The sequence below is a fragment of the Eretmochelys imbricata genome, chromosome 18 (genome assembly GCF_965152235.1).
Source record: "Eretmochelys imbricata isolate rEreImb1 chromosome 18, rEreImb1.hap1, whole genome shotgun sequence".
NCBI lineage: Eukaryota > Metazoa > Chordata > Testudines > Cheloniidae > Eretmochelys > Eretmochelys imbricata.
Genome location: NC_135589.1, coordinates 4,256,333 through 4,280,751, shown reverse-complemented (window position 1 = coordinate 4,280,751; position 24,419 = coordinate 4,256,333). Strand labels below are relative to the sequence as shown.

Genomic DNA, 24,419 nt, shown 5'->3' with positions numbered 1-24,419 from the left:
TACACTTAAAAATTAGACCGACTTAGCTTCATCGTACAGGACTGTGAAAAAATTTGAGCCCTCAGTGCCATAATTAGGTTGACCTAATCCCAGTGTAGACATGGCTAGGTCGACAGAATTCTTCCACAACCTAGCCATCACCTCTCAGAGATGGATTAACACATTGATGGAAAAACCCCTTCTGTCAATGTAGGGAGCATTTATACCACAGTACTGTAATGGCACAGCCATAGGTGTGCCACTGTAGCTGCTGTAGTGTAGACATGCCCCAAGTAGATAGCAATACAAGTGGGCAAACTGAGGCACACAATATTCATAGAAATCCAGAAGTTTCCCAGGTTTTCCACTGCTGCCAGAAGGCATATATGAAAGATTCCAACAAGCAACTGGCAAAATAACACCAAGGAAAGAAAACTCTTTCAATCCTACCACTGACACAATTACAGCCTTAATTATATGTCCTGAGCTGGATTTCTCTGAGGTGAACTTGCACTTTAAGCATCACTTCAAAACACAGCACTATGTTTCCCTGAAGACGACACCAGGACTCCCTCCCTGGAAATAAAGTGTGGATTTGGAGTAGGTGCCTACAGAGCCTGTTTATCCCAGCAGGAAGCTCAGGAAATGGATAGTTCTGGCTGAGTGGGGAGTTTTAGTCTAAGCCCTCAGTTACAATGGGTTGAGGTTCCTCCTCCTCCACAATTACCTTTGGGACAGAAATTTTTCATGCTTGTTCACAGCCCAGAAATGATTTTCTGGAAGGTTTGAAGAAAATCCATTTCTCATTTATTTGGCATTTATATATAGCTGCTGAAAAATTGTCCAAGTGCCGTTGTGCAGTCAGACAGCTAAAAAATAATGCGGATTTCAAACTGATCTGGTGCAGGCAGAATTCTGTGCCTGCAGGAGCCCCAGTGAAGTCAAAAGGGCCCTACATGGGCTCAGGGGTCCACGCGCACCAACTCACAGTAGGATCAAAGGAATGCAAACTTCACCTTGTTTGAAAAATAAAAGGAGCAGAGTTACAAAGTCAGAGAAAATGAAGGCAGGACACAGCCCACAGGGATGGTGTAATGTCCTGGGACAGTTGGAGGAGAGGGCATGCTGGAGGTGGGCTAGGTGTGCTGGGGGATGTGGTAGAGCCAAGATCCACCATGCTTGATCCTCCACTGGCATACGCTCTATTACAGACGTTACACCAGTGTGAAGTTCGAGTAGGTCCCCTGCTGCTCCAACATCCTTTAGGGCCAAGCAGCCAAGGAACAGGGAGCTGCAACTGGCTCTCTGCAGCTGCAGCTCTCCACTATGTCCATGCAGCAGAGAATTGAGGCAAACACCATCAGTGTGTTACCTAGGGAGGTGGTGGAATCTCCTTCCTTTGAAGTTTTTAAGATCAGGCTTGACAAAGCCCTGGCTGGGATGATTTAGTTGGGGATTGGTCCTGCTTTGAGCAGGGGGTTGGACTAGATGACCTCCTAAGGTCCCTTCCAACCCTGATATTCTAGGATAGACTAAAAATCAACACTCTGCCCTGACCCTGCCTCTTCCCCACAGAACATCGGCTTCCTGTGATGGCTCCATGCATGTAAGCATCCTTGAGCTCAAGAGCCATGTTCCAGTCTCCTCAAGACAGGTGAGGATGAAGGAATTAATGAACCTGCTTTGACTTCTCAGATCCACTTCTTTCTTTGTGATCCAGTACCTTGCTTGTAATCCTTTCCCCGGATATTTTTGGGCAATTCTGCACTAAGCGGAGGCCCAGTTTGAAGGTTTTGGCACTAAGGTACCAGACATTCATGTAAGAACTGAAGTCCTGGGCTGAGGCACCAAGATGAATGCTTTTGGCTTCTTCATTGATTCAGCACTAGTAAGGGCCCAAGATTTAGAAAACCTAGTAATTAGGCCTGTCATAAATATAAAGGGAAGGGTAACCACCTTTCTGTATACAGTGCTATAAAATCCCTCCTGGCCAGAGGCAAAACCCTTTCACCTGTAAAGGGTTAAGAAGCTAAAATAACCTCGCTGGCACCTGACCCAAAATGACCAACGAGGGGACAAGATACTTTCAAATCTGGAGGGGGGGACAGGGGGACAAAGGGTTTGTCTGTCTGTGTGATGCATTTGGCGGGAACAGATCAGGAATGCAGCCTTACAACTCCTGTTAAGCTAGTAAATAATCTAGCCAGAAATGCGTTAGATTTCCTTTTGTTTAATGGCTGGTAAAATAAGCTGTGCTGGGTGGAATGTAGATTCCAGTTTTTGTGTCTTTTTGTAACTTAAGGTTTTGCCTAGAGGGATTCTCTATGTTTTGAATCTGATTACCCTGTAAAATATTTATCATCCTGATTTTACAGAGGTGATTCTTTTACCTTTTCTTTAATTAAAATTCTTTTAAGAACCTGATTGATTTTTCATTATTCCAAAAATGCAACGGTTTGGGTCTGTGTTCACCTGTACAAATTGGTGAGGATGCTTATCAAGCCTTCCCCAGGAAAGGGGTATAGGGCTTGGGTGGGATATTATGGGGGAAGACGTCTCCAAGTGGGCTCTTTCCCTGTTCTTTGTTTAAAACGCTTGGTGGTGGCAACATACAGTTCAAGGACAAGGCAAAGTTTATATCTTGGAGAAGTTTTTAACCTAAGCTGGTAAGAATAAGCTTAGGGGGTCTTTCATGCAGGTCCCCACATCTGTACCCTAGAGTTCAGAGTGGGGAAGGAAACTTGACAAGGTCTCTCTTCAACGACAGTGCAGAAGCTGAAGGTGGAGCCAGTGATTTAGTCCACAGGGAAGTGACAGGTCTAATGCCAAGGATGTCTGTTCACGGTCCGTCACAGAATGGTGGCCCAAGTGCTCTTCGAAGGCTGTGCTTTGGCCTTAAATACCTCCACTATAAGGCAGGCTTCAAGCCTAAGCCGATCTGAGGAATGAAAGTCCAGCATTTAGAACACTGAACTGATGAATGAGCCTCCTTCACACAGATGAGGCATCAAACAAGCACATCAGGCACAAGGGAGGACAGGAGGAACATGCATTAAAGCCTTTATTAGACTTTGCTCCAGTCACGGTGCAGGCCCTGAGCCGAGCTGCAAGGCATCAGAGTGTGTAAAACAATCTAAAACTGACCAAAATCAGAAAGAATCTAGAAAACCAAACTAATCTATAGAAACTAACTGTACAAGAAACTTCATGAGAGAAGGTGCTCAGGGGGTGCAACATGGCCTAAGGGGGTGCAACAGGCAGGTTCCTGGGCTCTCTCCTGCAGAGAAGAAATGGGAGCTTCACTTCTTTCCTCTAACTTGGGATGCTGAATGTTCAGTGCCACCAGATAGCACTTGTGCAGCTGCAACAAGCACTGCTTTTCACAGAGTTCCAGAATTCGAGGCATTTGAGGGCAACAGTCCTGTGATTGAGAACGCTCCGAGATCTTTGGAGAAGAACTTTGAATATCCTGACTTTTGAGCTGTTAAGGTCTTCTCCCTAGTATCTCAGTAATGTAGATTTTTCCAATGAGTAAACACGTTGGTTTGGGTTTTAAAAAGGGGGAAATCTGCCCTAATAACAGGATGCTATGTCACACTGTCACAGGACAGCATGTCATACTGTCACAGTGATACCTTATTCCATCATATGTGGGGGGAAGTAATGAGGTTTACATAGAGCAACCCTGCAGGATGTGAAAGAGAACAATATTGCAGTCTGGAGCATCTCAGGAAATTTGGGATGGGTGGGTGGGTCTGTGGCCACATATTGAAAGGCAGAATGTCACTGAGGCCAGTGGAATGCATAGCAGAAAAAGTAATCCTTGTTAAAAAATAGTTAAGACTCCTACTCTCATACATGGGAAAATGTAAAGAGGACACTTTATGCAACAGGACAAACTGTCTTAGCAACTGCTCCATTGGAAACACATCTGGGCCCACAGTAAGGAAATGAATTTGAAAGAAAAGCTAAACAGAAAGATACATATTTGAAAATAATAGTATTGTTGTTTTAGAACTGACCTCACAGTTTGTTCAGTGGCTTTTTGAGTTCACATGGCGGCTGGTGCTCGGCTGCCGCTGTTCAGGACATGAAACGTCCTTTCACACAAAAGGAGCATCGAGCAAAGTCACCAACAGCCACTGTTTTTAGAATGGAACTTTCTTTGTTAGAAGTACTCAGGAACGACCAGCCAGAGTAATGCACATCTATAACAGTCTAACATGACTCAGGACAAATCCGTGATGCAGAGAACTGAGCAGCTGTTCCACTGTGAGGCTTCACTGAGCACAGCGAAATATGAAAGTCTGCTCCACACAGGCGCACCCCCTCTCAGCTGGGCATGGCATAGGGGGCATAACGGGGCTGGCACCCACCTCTCATGAGTGCCCCCTTCTGGTTGGGCATGTCTCTCTAGCCCTCCCTGGGCTGTGGTGTTTAAGTAGTCCAGCCCTTGTATGGGGCTGTATCCCCAGGGCTTCCTCCCTGGAGACACTATCTTGCCGCAGCCCTCGCCAGGCTTGGTCCCTAGTCAGTCCTAGCAACCAGCCAGGAGGTCCTTCAATGCTTTCCTGGTCCCTGATAGCAAACCACACATAGCCCTGGATATGGCCCTGGCCCTGGCTTTTTTTTTAAATATTCTTGGCAATAACAATGCAGTAATATCAATACTTTCATCCTCAGAGTCTGATTCTAACTCCCATACGTTTAGCCAAAGTCAGTAGTTCTGGTGTCTTTGTTCTTTCCACTGCATTTTGCAAAATGTTTCCTCATACAGTCTGCCTTTACACTCACTTTTTCTTTGCAATTTCTGCACCTAAGACTCTCTTTGCTATCTTTGTGAACTTTCTCAGAATAGCCCTGAATTGGGTCAAGCACTGGACAGCACAGCATGGGGAGGAGGTGACCAGCCCTCTGTGGAGAAAGAAGTGCTCAGGACTATTTAGAAAAACTGGATGAGCACAAGTCCATGGGGCCGGATGCGCTGCATCCGAGCGTGCTAAAGGAGTTGGCGGATGTGATTGCAGAGCCATTGGCCATTATCTTTGAAAACTCATGGCGATCGGGGAGGTCCCGGACGACTGGAAAAAGGCTAATGTAGTGCCCATCTTTAAAAAAGGGAAGAAGGAGGATTCTGGGAACTACAGGCCAGTCAGCCTCACCTCAGTCCCTGGAAAAATCATGGAGCAGATCCTCAAGGAATCAATTCTGAAGCACTTAGAGAAGAGGAAAGTGATCAGGAACAGTCAGCATGGATTCACCAAGGGCAAGTCATGCCTGACTAATCTAATTGCCTTCTATGACGAGATAACTGGCTTTGTGGATGAGGGGAAAGCAGTGGACGTGTTGTTCCTTGACTTTAGCAAAGCTTTTGACACTGTCTCCCACAGTATTCTTGCCAGCAAGTTAAAGAAGTATGGGCTGGATGAATGGACTATAAGGTGGACAGAAAACTGGCTAGATCATCGGGCTCAACGGGTAGTGATCAATGGCTCCATGTCTAGTTGGCAGCCTGTATCAAGTGGAGTGCCCCATGGATCGGTCCTCGGGCCGGTTTTGTTCAATATCTTCATTAATGATCTGGAGGATGGTGTGGATTGCACCCTCAGCAAGTTTGCAGATGACACTAAATTGGGAGGAGAGGTAGATACGCTGGAGGGTAGGGATAGGATACAGAGCGCCCTAGACAAATTAGAGGATTGGAACAAAAGAAATCTGATGAGGTTCAACAAGGACAAGTGCAGAGTCCTGCACTTAGGATGGAAGAATCCCATGCACCGCTACAGACTAGGGACCGAATGGCTTGGCAGCAGTTCTGCAGAAAAGGACCTAGGAGTTACAGTGGACGAGAAGTTGGATATGGGTCAACAGTGTGCCCTTGTTGCCAAGAAGGCCAATGGCATTTTGGGATGTATACATAGGGGCATTGCCAGCAGATTGAGGGACGTGATCGTTCCCCTCTATTCGACATTGGTGAGGCCTCATCTGGAGTACTGTGTCCAGTTTTGGACCCCACGCTACAGGAAGGATGTAGAAAAATTGGAAAGCGTCCAGCGGAGGACAACAAAAATGATTAGGGGACTGGAACACATGACTTATGAGGAGAAGCTGAGGGAACTGGGATTGTTTAGTCTGCGGAAGAGAAGAATGAGGGGGAATTTGATAGCTGCTTTCAACTACCTGAAAGGGGGTTCCAAAGAGGATGGAGCTAGACTGTTCTCAGTGGTAGCAGATGACAGAACGAGGAGTAATGGTCTCAAGTTGCGGTGGGGGAGGTTTAGGTTGGATATTAGGAAAATCTTTTTTACGAGGAGGGTGATGAAGCACTGGAATGCGTTACCTAGGGAGGTGGTGGAATCTCCTTCCTTTGAGGTTTTTAAGGTCAGGCTTGACAAAGCCCTGGCTGGGATGATTTAGTTGGGGATTGATCCTGCTTTGAGCAGGGGGTTGGACTAGATGATCTCCTGAGATCCCTTCCAACGCTAATATTCTATGATTCTATAAAGTGGTTTCCATCTTTGCTCATGCTGAAATATTTTGACTTGAGTCACCGTACTCACTGAGTCCAATGGGAGCAGTTGAACTCCAGCCAGCCAGATTAAGACATGGAGTCCTTGACTAGACAGTTAGTTTGGCAGTTTACTTCAAACAGAAACTGAAACTTCTAAATCTGGGAATTCCCCTTCTTTGTTTGCTAAACAAACATGTAATATTCATTGCTAAACAAAGAAGAGGAATTCTTAGATTAAAAAGTTTTTGTTTCTGTTTGAAGTAGCCAAGGCAATAGCATACACTTTAGGTTAAGGCTCTTTTTTATTTTATTTATAAAATTAAACACCCCACATTATTGCAAAACTATTATCAAAATCCTAAACATTTTTCAGTAATTTTCATTAGTATACTGAAACAACAATTTTATTTTCCCCAGTTTAAAGTAGTATTTACCAATGTCCTGTCCTAAACTAGTTTTTCTGCAGGGACTTGCCAGTCCTGTCCAGTGGTCTACTCCCTCTCCCAATCACCCACCACTGAGTTGGACTTTTCCTCTTTTATCTCCTCCCTCCAGGCTTGACACCTTGCACATGTATAAAGGGGTGAGGATGACTGGGCCCACAGGCTCTCATGAACTCTTTCTTGGCAAGTGAGGAGTCTGTATACCCCATCATACCAAGTTTAATTTTCCCATTTCATATATCAGTCCTTTACAATAATAAACTGATACTGTTCCTGAAGAGAACACCACAAACAGGAGGCAAGCAGCCAGTACTAGTGAGGACTAGAGTCAGAGGTGAAAGTAAGCCGGTTCGCCCCGGTATGGTGTACCGGTAAGAGCCGGTGCACCGTACTAGGGCAGCCCAGCTTCCCCAGGGGGCAATTTAAAAGGCCTGGGGCTCCCAGTAGTGGCTGGAGCCCCAGGCCCTTTAAATTGCCTCCAGGGCCCCGCTGCTGGAGCCCTGGGGTAGTGGCTGCAGAGCTCCGGCAGCTATTTAAAGGGCCTGGGGTTCCCCTGCTTCTACCGCCCGGGCCCTTTAAATAGCTGCTAGAGCCCCGCTGCCACTACTCCAGGGCTCCAGTGGCTATTTAAAGGACTGGGGCGGCAGAGGCAGCTGGAGCCCCGACCCTTTAAATAGCCCCTGGAGTCCCCCCTACCCCAGGACTCCATGGGCTATTTAAAGGGCCCGCAGCTCCCCTGCTTCTACCGTCCCAGTCCTTTAAATAGCCGCTGAAGCCCCGCCGCTTCCCCAGGGCTCCGGCGGCTATTTAAGGGACCAGGGCGGTAGAAGAGGGGAGCCCCAGGCCTTTTAAATAGCCCCCGGAGCCCTGGGCTGCTGCTGCTACCCTGGGGGGGGGGCACCTACCTCACAGGGTGGGCTGGGGCTGGCTCTGACCCCCTTAACCCCGCCCCTTCCGGGGGCCAGAGCTGGCGCCAGAGTACCGGTAAGTGACTGGACTTACTTTCACCCCTGACTAGGGTACAAACGAAAGTGCCTTCAGGCATAAATTTAAATCTCTGGATTACATGCCCCAGCAAGCTTGCTTTCACACATGCTTCTCTCACAGGCATCGTTCTCTCAAGGGCGTTGTCCTTCAAGCAACATGACACAAGAATCTGTTTCCAAAAGGCCCACTCCAATCTCCCTGCTGTTTGGTTTTGTAGATCTGTTGCTTTGTGTTGTCCATCTGAAGAACAAGCATACTTTACTGAGAGAGGATCTTGGAATCAAAAGCTTATGGCTGATGCCTACCAGCGGTCAAAAATTTTCAGGAACACAGACACATACACCTGACTTACTAGAATTTCTGGCAAACTTCAGGAAGGGATTTCCTACACAGAGACCATTAAAAGGGTGAGGGAAGGGGAAAAGCCTCTTGCTTGTCCGGCAAACCACCTACCTCTCTCTGAGACCCTTCAATTCCCCTGCACTCATCCAGTCTCTTCAGCACGGTCTTGGTATCAGAAAAGGCCTCTGAGAAAACACCTTCATACTGAAGCAGGAAATCCAGTTTACAGGTTTTGCTCTCTGCTTCTGCATGTAAGAAGTGAGCCGAGTTACTCATTTATTGAAAGGATTCATGGAAAGTATAAGACGATGGACAATCATCAGTTTATAACTAGCACTTTACACAGGGTTTATATCACCTCTGATATAATAGGGAAAAACTGACTCACAGATTCCTTTTACAGGTCATCCAGCCTGCAGGGGAGAAAGTGTTTAACACTAGTTAGAACCATTTACTTAAAATGCAACCTTTATTTCCTCCCATGGTGAACAGAAGTTTAAAGGCTAAAAGTACTATTAGCCACCTCCCTTCCTCTGCACCAAAAATGGATTCTACTGTATGTCAGATGCAGAAGTCCACATATAGGCAGAACAGGCTTTGCTCACAGCAGCTCAGGTGAAATAACAGTACATCAGGAAGCAGACTTTGTAACGCCCAAGGCAAGAAGGGATCTGTTTGGGTTCAAAGGAGAAGAGGGCATCCACTGAATTCTTAGAAGGGGACCCTTGTTTCAGAGTTAGGCATTAGCAGGGGAACACATGACAAACTAACCCCACCCACCCACCCAGACACAAGGAACCAATTAAGGAGCTCAGTTGCAAATTGCTGAAAGACAGGGTTGTGACTGGAGTCCCAACTGCTCACCTGGATCACCAATTTTTCCTTTCTTCTTCACGGGCTCAGTAACCTCCCCTTCCTCACAGCTGTCCTGCCTGGAAGGGGAATGGTGGTCAGCATGGGCATTTGAATCCTCGTTGGGGGATTTTGAATCCATTGGGGTTTCCTCCTCCAGAATCTCCTCATGGCCCAAGGCGTGAGTCACAGTAATTTCTTGTGCTGTGGTGGAGGTGACTGTCTCCATTTCAGGTTCTTCAGAGCCAACAGAAGTTGAAGCCTTTTCAGGAAGCTGAGCATCTGTAGCATCTTCAGCAGGAGGGTTTTCAGTCTGGGGTAGCTCATTAGCGTCAATATTGTTTCTGGATGAATCTACTGTCTGAATGGAGCTGTCCCTCACTACCTGATTCTGAGTGGAGCAGTTGATGAGGTCACTGAGAAGGTTTTTGCAACTAACAGCCACATCAAACATCTGCAGACTGTCAGCCACAGAGATAACTTTGGTAAAGTTATGTTTGCCAAGTGGTAGCTTGCCGGTATACACCATTTCTAGCAGAAGAGCAAACTCATCAGGAGCCACCACAGAAGCATCAATGGAGATGGTGTCTGTGCTATCCAGCAAGGACTTAAAGAGCAGACTGGCAGCAGCCAGCACAAGCTTGTGTGCTCTGAAGTGCACAGTCCCAATGAAGATGGTGCAGTCACAGAACTGCTGCTCTTTGCAGAGCGTGTAAAGCTGCTGTAGAAACTGCCTGCTGTAATTGGGAAGCTCCATTGCTCCAGTGGTCTACTGGCCTCTTCCTCCTTCAGATGCCACACTGCTTTAATGCGAACCAGCTACAGATAAAACAAAATACCTTGTTAGCACTTTACTCAGCCAATAGCAAGGTGGAAAGAAACAGCTAAAAAAACTTCCTGTTTTTGTTTAAAATTTTCATTAATTTTCTAAGGAATGGCCACCATAATTAAGGTATATTTAAGAATGGGGAGAATGAACAGACAATACAAACAAAATCATATTTTTCCCCAACATAAAAACAGTCCTGTGACTTCTTTTTTAAATCTGCTTTTAACTCATAACTGCTCAGAGTTTAAATTTGGCAGAGAAATAGCACAAGTGCAGAGAAGAGAGTTCTAGTGAAAACTGGTTATGCCCATCATCTGAACATTACACACGACATCTTGCAGGGATCTTCTCATAGGGTGAAGTTAGCCACATGCAGAGGGCCCACACAAAACCTATGCACCACCCGAGTCCCATTAAATCTTGTCTTGGGAGCTCAAGCAAGCCTGAAGGCATACATGACATGATGCTGGGCCACTCCACACAGGTGAATTTCACTCCTGAAAAGCACACCTATGAAATACTTACCAACAGTGTAAAGGGGCTCAGAAGTCACAGAATTATTAAGGTGTGAGGAGTCTAGTGTTAGCTACTGCCTCCTTGATAAGAAATGCAAGTGGGAGGCCTGTTGTGCAGCATCTTTGACACTGTAAAGATATAAACTATGGCCCAGATTCACAAAGGTACTTTAGCACCCAAATCTCAATTTTAGGCTTCACTGTGGTCCACAAAACTCCCACTGAACAACTGCAGGCACCTAAACTGTCTCAGCACCTAAACTTCCACTGTAAAAGTTCCCTAGATGCCTATGTTTCTGCCTGTGAGCATGTGCATTACTGCCTCATTGTAGGCATCCAGATGCCTATTTCCTGCCTAAACCCCAGAGAGATCCACATACTGGGGAAGAGAAGCATTCCATTTTGGACAAATAATTAAAACATTATTGAAGCAGAGGGACTAGACCCTGGATCTCCCACCTCCAAGGTGAGTGCCCTACCATTTGACTATAAAGTCAATATCTCTCTTACTTTTTGGCCCAATGATTCTTTAATTATTGATACACAGTGGAGCAGCTTCAACAGGAGGCACCAAGGGAGCCCCATATCAGAATATCCTATATCTCAGTGGTTAACACACACTCCTGAGAGGTGGAAGTCCCCTATTCAAATCCTTTCTTCTCCTCTGGCAGAGGGGAAATTGAGCATGGATCTCCCATATCTCAGGTAAGTGTTCTAATCACTAGGCTAAAAGTTATATGGTGGGCAGCAGCTACACTCCCACCCTGTTTTCTGTGGAGCAAGTCTGGCATCTAACTCATTCCCACAAGAAACCCATTAGGTGCCTAAGCCACCTGACTCCAGCAGAGGAGCTCCCATTTGTATATTGCTCTCAGAAATAGGCACATCTCTGTAGCCCAGACTTGGGGAAGGGCTTAGGACACACTCCTCTGCTCATCATCTTCCACTGGCTAGCTTACGTGGCTCCCTGCCTAGTGTGCTGGCTTTTGTGGATCACATTATTAAGCGCCCAGCTCTCCCCATTCTTTGTAGTGAGAACTCAGGCTTTGTGGATTGCAGTGTTGTTCCTGTGATTTTCTAGGCACCTAACTCCCATTGTGGACCCCACACCGATGTCTTCAGTTGCCTGGTGATGAACGCCCATTCTGTCAAACGGGTGCAATTCATAATGTCATGTGCCTCAGTATACCAGTACATATGAGAACAGACGCCGAATCGTAGTGATGATTGGAGAGCTCTCAACCATGCTTGTAGTGGTTTCCATCGCTTCTCATTGACTCAGACATTTTAGGGTTCAGCATGATTCACTGACAGAGTTGTCTGCAGTTCTGTTGTAGCTGTGTTGCTCCCAGGATAGTAGAGAGACAGGGTAGGGGAGGTAATATCTTTTGTTGGACCAACTTCGGTTGGTGAGAGAGACAAGCTTTTGAGCTACACAAGATGCAGGAGGGCCGGGGAAATAAATGCATTTTCAAAATGCGTCAAGGAATGCCCAGAGTACAGCATAGAGGCTCCTTTCCCTGAATATGTATAAATCTGAACACTGAACAGCTCAACCTTCTGGTTCCCTGGATCAAAGGTAGACATGGCTTAGGTGTGTCACTATTACCACTGGTTGTCTGTAACTCTTCTCCATTGCGTGGGAAGTGCCAGATCGGCTATCTAGGCTCAGGTTTACTAAACATATGTGCTCAATTATCCTCCCACAATACTGTAAATCAGGAGTAACAACTCACACCAGTGGAATTACACTGGCGTATGTGAGAGGAGAAGGAGGCGCATTTTTCTTCCCAGATTCAATGTATCAGCAGCATTTCCCCAGCTGCTGCTTGCCTAGAGCTGAAGAATCTCTAGTATCTGAAATGGGATTTGATCATGATTGGTGCGGAATAAAAGAAGGGATATTCCCTGTGAAAGGAGAATAGGAAGCATCTATGTCCTGGAAGAAGACTTCTCTACTCAGCCCCATCCTCAAAATCTTTTCCAAAGTGTCAGTCTCCTCCACCTGTTTGCTTAAACGTCACAGTGCCAAGGCTGAAGTCAGAGTCTTCTTCCCACCATGCTAATGGTCAGGAGTAGTGAAGATAAGGTTGCAGGGTCAAGACATTATACAAGAAATCCAAGACCAGCCTCAGAGGCCCCTGCCCCTTCTCCAAGACAGACAACATTGAAGCAGAGGGTCATAGACCATGGCTGCCAGTGCTTCTGAGCCACTAAGTCATAGCCCCTTTTGCAGTCATCCACTTGCAGAGTCCTAAAGAGCCACTGAGATCCCAAAGAGAATGGACATTTTCTTTACACTAAAGGTGACTGCTATGTTCAACCTCAGGACTGTTGTCCAAGATGCATAAGCTCCCTGGGCAGATTACATATCTTTTATTCATAACGTTTAAGGCCAAAGGGGACCATTATATCATCTAGTCTGACCTGTATATCACAGGCCATTAAATTTCACTCAGCTACCTCTGGATTGAGCCCAATAACTTATGTTTGGATAAAGCATATCTTCCAGAAAGGTGTCTAGTTTTGACTTAAGGACATCAAGAGATGGAGAATCTACCTCTTCCTTAGGTAGTTTTTTCCAATGGTTAATTACACTCACTGTTAAAATGTGTGTCTTCATCCTAATTTGAATTTGTCTGGCTTCAGCTTCTAGACACTTTATGGATGACTTTTGGGAAAGCTGGCTTACTGCCTGGGATGTACAGGGAATATTTTCAGGTCATCATTATTACTTGTTATTTATCTACTAAGCACTGACAGCATGTTCTCTTTGTGCCTCTTGCCATCCCTGCTTGAAAGGAAAAGGCAATTTTATTGTTTTTTCAGCCTGAATCGCTGAGGCCACTTCTGAGCCAAGCTCAAGGATTTGAGAGCTCACTTCTTTAGGGATTTCAAACCCTCTGTACAGCACAGCTTAGCTGTGCAGTTGTTGGTTCCTCTGGGGCATGGGAGCCATCTGAACATTGTTCCTCTTCTGATCAGAAAGCTGCCTCTGTTCATTTTCAATGCTACTCCATGGCAATCTAAACAAAAGAAGGGGCTGTGCGAGGGAGTCTCCTGGAGAGAAGGCCAAGACACTTGCTGAACTGAGTTAGCCCCCCAATTATAATCTTTCTTCACGGATCAAGAGAGGAAGAACCATATGAGGAAAAGCAGGCCATTTCATGCCTTCTCATCCAGGGAGCTTGCTGCCTTGGAGGGGAACTGAGGACCATTTTCACAGATTCCAAGGCCAAAAGGGACAAATGCAATCATCCAGTCTGACATTCTGTATAACACAAGCATATAGAACTTCCCCACCCCACCAAGCCCCACTCCCCCAGTACCCGGACCCCCTCCCTACAGTGAACCCCTACACCTAGAGCCCCCCAAACCCTGACCCCCTCCTGCCGAGCCCCAACCACCTTCACCTAGACCCCCCGGCAGAGTCCCATTGCCCCTGCATCTGGAACCTCTCACCAAGCCCCTGTGCATCCAGATCCCCCCTGGACCTGTCGCCAAGCCTTCCACACCCAGATTTCTCCACACAGAACCCTCTCACCGTACACCTGGATCCCCCCCACTACGTCCCTCTACATTTGGATCCTGCTGGGCTAAGCCTGCCTGCCCATACCTGGTACACCTGGCGTGAATGGGCAGGACCTTGTGCTGTGTCAGGGTCAGGTACGGCCTCATTGCCAAGTCCCCATCCTTCTGGAGTGGAGAGGGGGAACTACAGGGTGATCTCCCACCTCCAGGCAGCCAATGGCCTGTGCTCCCCACTGCTGGAGCCTCCATGTTCATTTACTGACCAATAAAATCTGCAGAATTTTGCATAATTTTAAAATATTGTGCACAGATTTTTTAATTTTTTGGCACAGAATTCCCTCAGGAGTACCTAGTGCTCTCATGCCATTAGAAAGCTGTTAACATCAGGGATTGTCAGAGGGCCAGTGCCATTGCACTCATGAAGATCTCATATCCTTGGCACTGCCATAGCTAACATATATAAAGTTCTGACCAACACCTCTGCTGATACCGATAAAAATACCAAAACCTGCTTTAAACATTGTGTTTAAAGATTATTAGAACCAAAGTGACTAACAATCTACAGATTCACAGTTGTGGGCTCCCCCCGCTGACAGAACTTTGCTAACAAATGCTATTGCCAGACCTGGACAATGCAGACACTTGTGATAAAAGCAATGTGCAAAAGAAGATAATACTGCCTAATAAGGGGCTAAACAAGGGAATGCTGTTAAACACTCTGAGTGTAAGAACATTAGGGGAAAATATTTTATATTCAAGCTTATAGGAAATTACAAAGCATGCAAAGTATATAAAATGAAGGTGTACTGATCAGCAAAGAGAATAATCCAGCCTGCCAGCTATAAATAAAAGTCACTTCGGTCTGACAGCTGATGAGTCTAAAGCCTGCATCATGAAATATCTTATCACTGTCGTCACTAGTTGGGCCCCCTTGTTTGCACTCTGCTTACAGTAGCTAAGCCCTGAATTAGTCATTGGGGCAAACGTCCTTCTCTCTCCTAAGATGACCGCTCTCAGTGAGAAGTGAGCTTGCCTTGTCAATGCCCATGTTGCACCTGCTCAAATCATGTTTTTAAAGGTTCTCATCTAAACCAATAAACACAAGTGAACATAAAGGCGACGTTCGTTCTGTCACATTCTTTCACTGTGCTGTCCCTTGGCCATTGCAGCAGTCTCTGAAAAGTGAGCGAGGCTCCATATCAAATGCTGTGTAAATGTGAGAGTTAAGGACAGAGTGACTGTCTTAACTCAGAATTTAAATACTTTTTTGTGTGCATGTTACCAGTTTCCTGTCTTCTTGTTATCAAGATGATGACCTTAGAAAAAGGGTTATTGGAAAGCCAGAACATCACATACATGAATGGATTATCTTTCCTCTCCCACCAAAAGTGACAGTCTTTTGAAGAGTTGAAAGAAACTGAGGGGTCATTACCTTCCTCTTGGGTGATCCAAAGTGCAGGAGCAGGCAATGCTCCCAGAGGATAATGCAAAACTCAGTATGATGAGCCAGAGCATACCAATTTGTTTTTCAGTCTATTTTTATTTCAGTTCAAAGCATCAGTGCAGACAGATAGAGGAAAACAAGCAACACTTTGACTATATTCAGTCTTCCTCAATCTCTAAACGTGGCAGAATACAGCCAAAGCATTGCTTGTTTTCCTAGGCTGTCTGCACTGATGCTTTGAATGGAAATAAAATAGATTGAAAAACAAATTGGTATGTCCCAGCTCTTCACAGTGAGTTTTCCATTATCCTTTGAAGCAAGGGTTGCCATCTATCCTACTTGGAACACTGTAGCCCTAATCAAAGTACAAAATTACAATCATGGAAGTCCTGTCGAAATCTAAAAAACAAAAAACAAAGTCACAGTCTGCTTTAAGAAAAGGAATACTTGTGGCACCTTAGAGACTAACAAATTTATTTGAGCATAAGCTTTCGTGAGCTACAGCTCAGTTCATCGGAGCTGTCGCTCACGAAAGCTTATGTTCAAATAAATTTGTTAGTCTTTAAGGTGCCACAAGTACTCCTTTTCTTTTTGCGGATACAGACTAACACGACTGCTACTCTGAAAGAAAGTCTGCTTTGAAACTCTGTTCCTAGCATGCCTCATTGTGCCCAAAAATGCTGAGAGAAATACTGAGATTATACAGGTTTTCAGTAACACCTGCAATACATACATGATGCCAGTTGCAGATTTCAATTTCTGTTCATGTTTACGTCACACATATAGATTCCACATTGTAATTCACTGTGGTGTTTACACTGTTTTGACCAGCTCCTTTGTGCCAGTCTGCTTTCAATAAAGCACAGAACATACTCTTCCAGTGAGACTGTGATAAATGAAAGGGGGTGGGAGTAGCTCTCTTTTATGGGCACCCAGCCAGCTAGTAGCTATAAAATCCCTCTTAGTAGCTGTTTTCTAATTGCTCTACCTGTAAAGGGTTAAAAAGTCTCACTGCTATGGATAGGTAAAAGGAAGTGAGTGGGCACCTGGCCAAAAGAGCCAATGGGAAGACTAGAACTTTTTAAAATTGAAAAAAAACTCCCCTTTTGTCCGTCTGTTGTTGTTCCCCCGGGGAGAGAAAGACAGGGCAACAGCTATGCTATAAGAAGCTTGGGCCAGGTATGAAAAAATCATCAGTATCATACCTAGAAACTACTCATTTAAAACCCCAGATATGTAAGTAGGTCAGGAAATGTCTAGGAAGACGCAATTTGGTTTATCCTATTTATTTTGTTATGGCTTGTGGACAACTCTGTGCTAACCCCAAGTGTTTTTGTTTTGCCTATAACCTTTAAGCTGGACCTCAAGAAAGCGATTCTTGGTGCTTAATTCTTGTAGTTGCTCTTTTAAAATCTAGCAGTAGCTTAAGTTTCCAGATGTATTTTCTTTCTTATTAATAAAATTTACCTTTTTTAAGAACAGAATTGGATTTTTGTGTCTTAAGAGGTTTGTGTACACATTGTTTAATTAGCTGGTGGCAACAGCTGATTCCCTTTTTTCTTTCTTTCTTTCTCAGCTCTTTCCTGGAGGGGGGTGTATGTGTGAAAGGGCTTTAGGGTACCCCACTGGAAGGAATTCTCGAGTGCGCCTTCCTTGGTTCTCAAAGGGGTTCTGCACTTGGATGGTGGCAGCATCTACCAATCCAAGGTCAGAGAAAAGCTGTAACCTTGGGAGTTTAATACAAGCCTGGAATGGCCAGTATTAATTTTTAGAATCCTTGCAGGCCCCCGCATCTTCTGCACTCCAAGTGCCAGAGTGGGGAATTAGCCTTGACAGAGACGGATACAGACAGGGCATGAAGCAGTCCATAATGATCCTCACTGAAAGTCTTCTAAAGGAAAACCTTTTGGAAGGACATGGTGTAAGAATGGTCAGCCCAAAATGGTGCCTATTTTCCTCAAATTTGTTTGTAAAGTCCATAGAATTATTCTATTCCAAAACAAATCCCTCAGTACTGTTCTATAAAAGCAATACCAGCTGCTCTGCTCTCATAAGCAACTTCACAACAACCAGCATGTCCAGCTAATAGAAGAGAAGTGGTACGGGACCAGATGGATCAGAACGTGAGACTCCCTTATCTACTCCTGGGGGAATTCTGTGCTACTGTGTGTGTGCATAATTATTGAGACATGCATATTTTTAATTTATTGCGCAGAAAAAAGCTTCTCCCAAAATGTTGCTTCAGTTCTGCCTTTTGCCCACCAGAGGGCGCTGTGGTGATAGAACAAAGCAGCAGCTCCAGGCCAGCTAGGGAAGAGAAAGAACCTGCCTTCTTTGCAGCGCCTGTCAGGCCACGTCAGGAGACAGGGGCTATGGGGAGACAGACAGCTTAGGGTGCGGGGGGTGGGGGGAGAGGGATCAGACAGGGGCTCATAAGGGCTAGTGGGGGAAGAAAGACTGGGGCAGGAGCTGAATGGGAGTGGAGGCACAGGTCCACAGTGGGGAGGGAGGTGCAGAGCTATGTAGGGATGGGGGTGGCTGAGTGGAGGCACAGAGATACATGGGAACAGGAGGAGGGGTACAGGGACACATAGGGACAGGGGAGTGTCTGGGTGGGGGCACAGAGACACATGGTGATGGGGGGAAGGGGTATAGAGCCACACAGGGTCAGGGGGGAGGGGTGCAGGACCACATGGGGATGGGGAAGTGGGTGTCTGAGTGAGGGTGCAGGGACACATTTGGACAGGGGGCGGAGGGACACATTTGGACAGGGGGCAGATGTTCTTGACTGAATGAGAGAAGCTAGGGATCACCCAGGGTCTGCATGGCAGAACTCCCTAACAATCCCTCCCCACCCCCCAAAAAACCTGTTCCATACTTTTCCCACCTATACCCAGCAACCCTCCAAGTTCACATTCAGGCTCCTTCCCAGCAATTTACTTCCATCTCCCTCAGCTCCTCTGTTACCCCTGACTCCCCCAAGCCTTTACACTGCTTCTGAGGAGTGCGGGAAATACGATTCTGTATTGTAGTTTAAATGAATTATTACTGAGAGTTCTGTATTAATATGTCTAGTAAGGAATCTATTTGTCAGAAAACATTTCCTGAATCTTTGTTGTTGTCTGTATCGTTACAGACATACTTGCTGACAGGTATTTTGAAATAAATGACCAAAAATAATTGAAAGTGGTGTGATTATATTGTAAAAAGAAAAGGAGTACTTGTGGCACCTTAGAGACTAACCAGTTTATTTGAGCATGAGCTTTCGTGAGCTACAGCTCACTTCATCAGATACATACCGTGGAAACTGCAGCAGACTTTATATATACACAGAGAATATGAAACAATACCTCCTCCCACCCCACTGTCCTGCTGGTAATAGCTTATCTAAAGTAATCGTCAGGTTAGGCCATTTCCAGCACAAATCCAGGTTTTCTCACCCTCCACCCCCCCACACAAATTCACTCTCCTGCTGGTGATAGCCCATCCAAAGTGACAACTCTTTACACAATGTGCATGATAATGAAGTTAGGCCATTTCCTGCACAAATCCAGGTTCTCTCACTCCCTCACCCCCCTCCAAAAACCCACCCCCATACACACACAGACTCACTCTCCTGCTGGTAATAGCTCGTCCAAACTGACCACTCTCCAAGTTTAAATCCAAGTTAAACCAGAACATCTGGGGGGGGGGGGGGGGGAGGAAAAAACAAGAGGAAATAGGCTACCTTGCATAATGACTTAGCCACTCCCAGTCTCTATTTAAGCCTAAATTAATAGTATCCAGTTTGCAAATGAATTCCAATTCAGCAGTTTCTCGCTGGAGTCTGGATTTGAAGTTTTTTTGTTTTAAGATAGCGACCTTCATGTCTGTGATTGCGTGACCAGAGAGATTGAAGTGTTCTCCGACTGGTTTATGAATGTTATAATTCTTGACATCTGATTTGTGTCCATTTATTCTTTTACGTAGAGACTGTCCAGTTTGACCAATGTACATGGCAGAGGGGCATTGCTGGCACATGATGGCATAAATCACATTGGTGGATGTGCAGGTGAACGAGCCTCTGATAGTGTGGCTGATGTTATTAGGCCCTGTGATGGTGTCCCCTGAATAGATATGTGGGCACAATTGGCAACGGGCTTTGTTGCAAGGATAAGTTCCTGGGTTAGTGGTTCTGTTGTGTGGTATGTGGTTGTTGGTGAGTATTTGCTTCAGGTTGCGGGGCTGTCTGTAGGCAAGGACTGGCCTGTCTCCCAAGATTTGTGAGAGTGTTGGGTCATCCTTTAGGATAGGTTGTAGATCCTTAATAATGCGTTGGAGGGGTTTTAGTTGGGGGCTGAAGGTGACGGCTAGTGGCGTTCTGTTATTTTCTTTGTTAGGCCTGTCCTGTAGTAGGTAACTTCTGGGAACTCTTCTGGCTCTATCAATCTGTTTCTTTACTTCCGCAGGTGGGTATTGTAGTTGTAAGAAAGCTTGACAGAGATCTTGTAGGTGTTTGTCTCTGTCTGAGGGGTTGGAGCAAATGCGGTTGTATCGCAGAGCTTGGCTGTAGACGATGGATCGTGTGGTGTGGTCAGGGTGAAAGCTGGAGGCATGCAGGTAGGAATAGCAGTCAGTAGGTTTCCGGTATAGGGTGGTGTTTATGTGACCATTGTTTATTAGCACTGTAGTGTCCAGGAAGTGGATCTCTTGTGTGGACTGGACCAGGCTGAGGTTGATGGTGGGATGGAAATTGTTGAAATCATGGTGGAATTCCTCAAGGGCTTCTTTTCCATGGGTCCAGATGATGAAGATGTCATCAATATAGCGCAAGTAGAGTAGGGGCTTTAGGGGACGAGAGCTGAGGAAGCGTTGTTCTAAATCAGCCATAAAAATGTTGGCATACTGTGGGGCCATGCGGGTACCCATAGCAGTGCCGCTGATCTGAAGGTATACATTGTCCCCAAATGTGAAATAGTTATGGGTAAGGACAAAGTCACAAAGTTCAGCCACCAGGTTAGCCGTGACATTATCGGGGATAGTGTTCCTGACGGCTTGTAGTCCATCTTTGTGTGGAATGTTGGTGTAGAGGGCTTCTACATCCATAGTGGCCAGGATGGTGTTATCAGGAAGATCACCGATGGATTGAAGTTTCCTCAGGAAGTCAGTGGTGTCTCGAAGGTAGCTGGGAGTGCTGGTAGCGTAGGGCCTGAGGAGGGAGTCTACATAGCCAGACAATCCTGCTGTCAGGGTGCCAATGCCTGAAATGATGGGGCGCCCAGGAGTTCCAGGTTTATGGATCTTGGGTAGTAGATAGAATATCCCAGGTCGGGGTTCCAGGGGTGTGTCTGTGCGGATTTGATCTTGTGCTTTTTCAGGAAGTTTCTTGAGCATATGCTGTAGTTGCTTTTGGTAACTCTCAGTGGGATCATAGGGTAATGGCTTGTAGAAACTCGTGTTGGAGAGCTGCCGAGCAGCCTCTTGTTCATATTCCAACCTATTCATGATGACAACAGCACCTCCTTTGTCAGCCTTTTTGATTATGATGTCAGAGTTGTTTCTGAGGCTGTGGATGGCATTGCGTTCCGCATGGCTGAGGTTATGGGGCAAGTGATGCTGCTTTTCCACAATTTCAGCCCGCGCACGTCGGCGGAAGCACTCTATGTAGAAGTCCAGCCTGCTGTTTCGACCTTCAGGAGGAGTCCACCTAGAATCCTTCTTTCTGTAGTGTTGGTAGGGAGACCTCTGTGGATTAGTATGTTGTTCAGAGGTATTTTGGAAATATTCCTTGAGTCGGAGACGTCGAAAATAGGATTCTAGGTCACCACAGAACTGTATCATGTTCATGGGGGTGGAGGGGCAGAAGGAGAGGCCCCGAGATAGAACAGCTGCTTCTGCTGGGCTGAGAGTATAGTTGGATAGGTTAACAATATTGCTAGGTGGGTTGAGGGAGCCATTGCTGTGGCCCCTTGTAGCATGTAGTAGTTTAGAAAGTTTATCACAGGGCCTAATAACATCAGCCACACTATCAGAGGCTCGTTCACCTGCACATCCACCAATGTGATTTATGCCATCATGTGCCAGCAATGCCCCTCTGCCATGTACATTGGTCAAACTGGACAGTCTCTACGTAAAAGAATAAATGGACACAAATCAGATGTCAAGAATTATAACATTCATAAACCAGTCGGAGAACACTTCAATCTCTCTGGTCACGCAATCACAGACATGAAGGTCGCTATCTTAAAACAAAAAAACTTCAAATCCAGACTCCAGCGAGAAACTGCTGAATTGGAATTCATTTGCAAACTGGATACTATTAATTTAGGCTTAAATAGAGACTGGGAGTGGCTAAGTCATTATGCAAGGTAGCCTATTTCCTCTTGTTTTTTCCTCCCCCCCCCCCCCAGATGTTCTGGTTTAACTTGGATTTAAACTTGGAGAGTGGTCAGTTTGGACGAGCTATTACCAGCAGGAGAGTGAGTCTGTGTGTGTATGGGGGTGGGTTTTTGGAGGGGGGTGAGGGAGTGAGAGAACCTGGATTTGTGCAGGAAATGGCCTAACTTCATTATCATGCACATTGTGTAAAGAGTTGTCACTTTGGATGGGCTATCACCAGCAGGAGAGTGAATTTGTGTGGGGGGGTGGAGGGTGAGAAAACCTGGATTTGTGCTGGAAATGGCCTAACCTGACGATTACTTTAGATAAGCTATTACCAGCAGGACAGTGGGGTGGGAGGAGGTATTGTTTCATATTCTCTGTGTATATATAAAGTCTGCTGCAGTTTCCACGGTATGTATCTGATGAAGTGAGCTGTAGCTCACGAAAGCTCATGCTCAAATAAACTGGTTAGTCTCTAAGGTGCCACAAGTACTCCTTTTCTTTTTGCGAATACAGACTAACACGGCTGTTACTCTGAAACCTGTCATTATGCAAGGCACTGCATTTAGCCGTATGGAGTGGAAATCTATCAACTGCATGAAAAAACTTGCACAGATACAGACAGACATCATCTTCCTTTCCAAATGCAAACAGATGGACATCGTACCAAAAGGACTGAAGGTAAAGAATCCATTACAATCTACATACCACACAGACTATGCTGACAGCTTGTGCCACACGCTCTCAAAGAAACTGCGGAATCACCTGATCAACATCCTCTACAGCAAACAGGGAAAGATTAAGAAAGAGCTCTCAGAACTGGATACTCTCATAAAAAAACAACCTTCCACACAAACTTCCTCGTGGCTGGATTTTACTAAAACTAGACAAGCCATTTACAACGCACACTTTGCTTCTCTACAAAAGAAAAAGGACACTAAACTTTCTAAACTACTACATGCTACAAGGGGCCACAGCAATGGCTCCCTCAACCCACCTAGCAATATTGTTAACCTATCCAACTATACTCTCAGCCCAGCAGAAGCAGCTGTTCTATCTCGGGGCCTCTCCTTCTGCCCCTCCACCCCCATGAACATGATACAGTTCTGTGGTGACCTAGAATCCTATTTTCGACGTCTCCGACTCAAGGAATATTTCCAAAATACCTCTGAACAACATACTAATCCACAGAGGTCTCCCTACCAACACTACAGAAAGAAGGATTCTAGGTGGACTCCTCCTGAAGGTCGAAACAGCAGGCTGGACTTCTACATAGAGTGCTTCCGCCGACGTGCGCGGGCTGAAATTGTGGAAAAGCAGCATCACTTGCCCCATAACCTCAGCCATGCGGAACGCAATGCCATCCACAGCCTCAGAAACAACTCTGACATCATAATCAAAAAGGCTGACAAAGGAGGTGCTGTTGTCATCATGAATAGGTTGGAATATGAACAAGAGGCTGCTCGGCAGCTCTCCAACACGAGTTTCTACAAGCCATTACCCTATGATCCCACTGAGAGTTACCAAAAGCAACTACAGCATATGCTCAAGAAACTTCCTGAAAAAGCACAAGATCAAATCCGCACAGACACACCCCTGGAACCCCGACCTGGGATATTCTATCTACTACCCAAGATCCATAAACCTGGAACTCCTGGGCGCCCCATCATTTCAGGCATTGGCACCCTGACAGCAGGATTGTCTGGCTATGTAGACTCCCTCCTCAGGCCCTACGCTACCAGCACTCCCAGCTACCTTCGAGACACCACTGACTTCCTGAGGAAACTTCAATCCATCGGTGATCTTCCTGATAACACCATCCTGGCCACTATGGATGTAGAAGCCCTCTACACCAACATTCCACACAAAGATGGACTACAAGCCGTCAGGAACACTATCCCCGATAATGTCACGGCTAACCTGGTGGCTGAACTTTGTGACTTTGTCCTTACCCATAACTATTTCACATTTGGGGACAATGTATACCTTCAGATCAGCGGCACTGCTATGGGTACCCGCATGGCCCCACAGTATGCCAACATTTTTATGGCTGATTTAGAACAACGCTTCCTCAGCTCTCGTCCCCTAAAGCCCCTACTCTACTTGCGCTATATTGATGACATCTTCATCATCTGGACCCATGGAAAAGAAGCCCTTGAGGAATTCCACCATGATTTCAACAATTTCCATCCCACCATCAACCTCAGCCTGGTCCAGTCCACACAAGAGATCCACTTCCTGGACACTACAGTGCTAATAAACAATGGTCACATAAACACCACCCTATACCGGAAACCTACTGACCGCTATTCCTACCTGCATGCCTCCAGCTTTCACCCTGACCACACCACACGATCCATCGTCTACAGCCAAGCTCTGCGATACAACCGCATTTGCTCCAACCCCTCAGACAGAGACAAACACCTACAAGATCTCTGTCAAGCTTTCTTACAACTACAATACCCACCTGCGGAAGTAAAGAAACAGATTGATAGAGCCAGAAGAGTTCCCAGAAGTTACCTACTACAGGACAGGCCTAACAAAGAAAATAACAGAACGCCACTAGCCGTCACCTTCAGCCCCCAACTAAAACCCCTCCAACGCATTATTAAGGATCTACAACCTA

The 24,419-nt window shown here is 45.9% G+C and overlaps 1 protein-coding gene across 3 annotated transcripts in view; it reads right to left on the bottom strand.

The window, feature by feature from the left end:
* Positions 1–24,419, bottom strand: part of ZBTB40 (zinc finger and BTB domain containing 40) — an 85,595-nt gene that overhangs the window by 56,841 nt on the left and 4,335 nt on the right. For all 3 annotated transcript variants that reach the window (XM_077837172.1, XM_077837173.1, XM_077837174.1), the window contains exons 2-3: positions 9,127–9,933; positions 8,374–8,507 (exon numbers count right to left, since the gene is read on the bottom strand). In XM_077837172.1, the coding sequence (XP_077693298.1) occupies positions 8,374–8,507; positions 9,127–9,871 (879 nt within the window). In that variant the 5' untranslated portion in view covers positions 9,872–9,933. The remainder of the gene's footprint in view (positions 1–8,373; positions 8,508–9,126; positions 9,934–24,419) is intronic.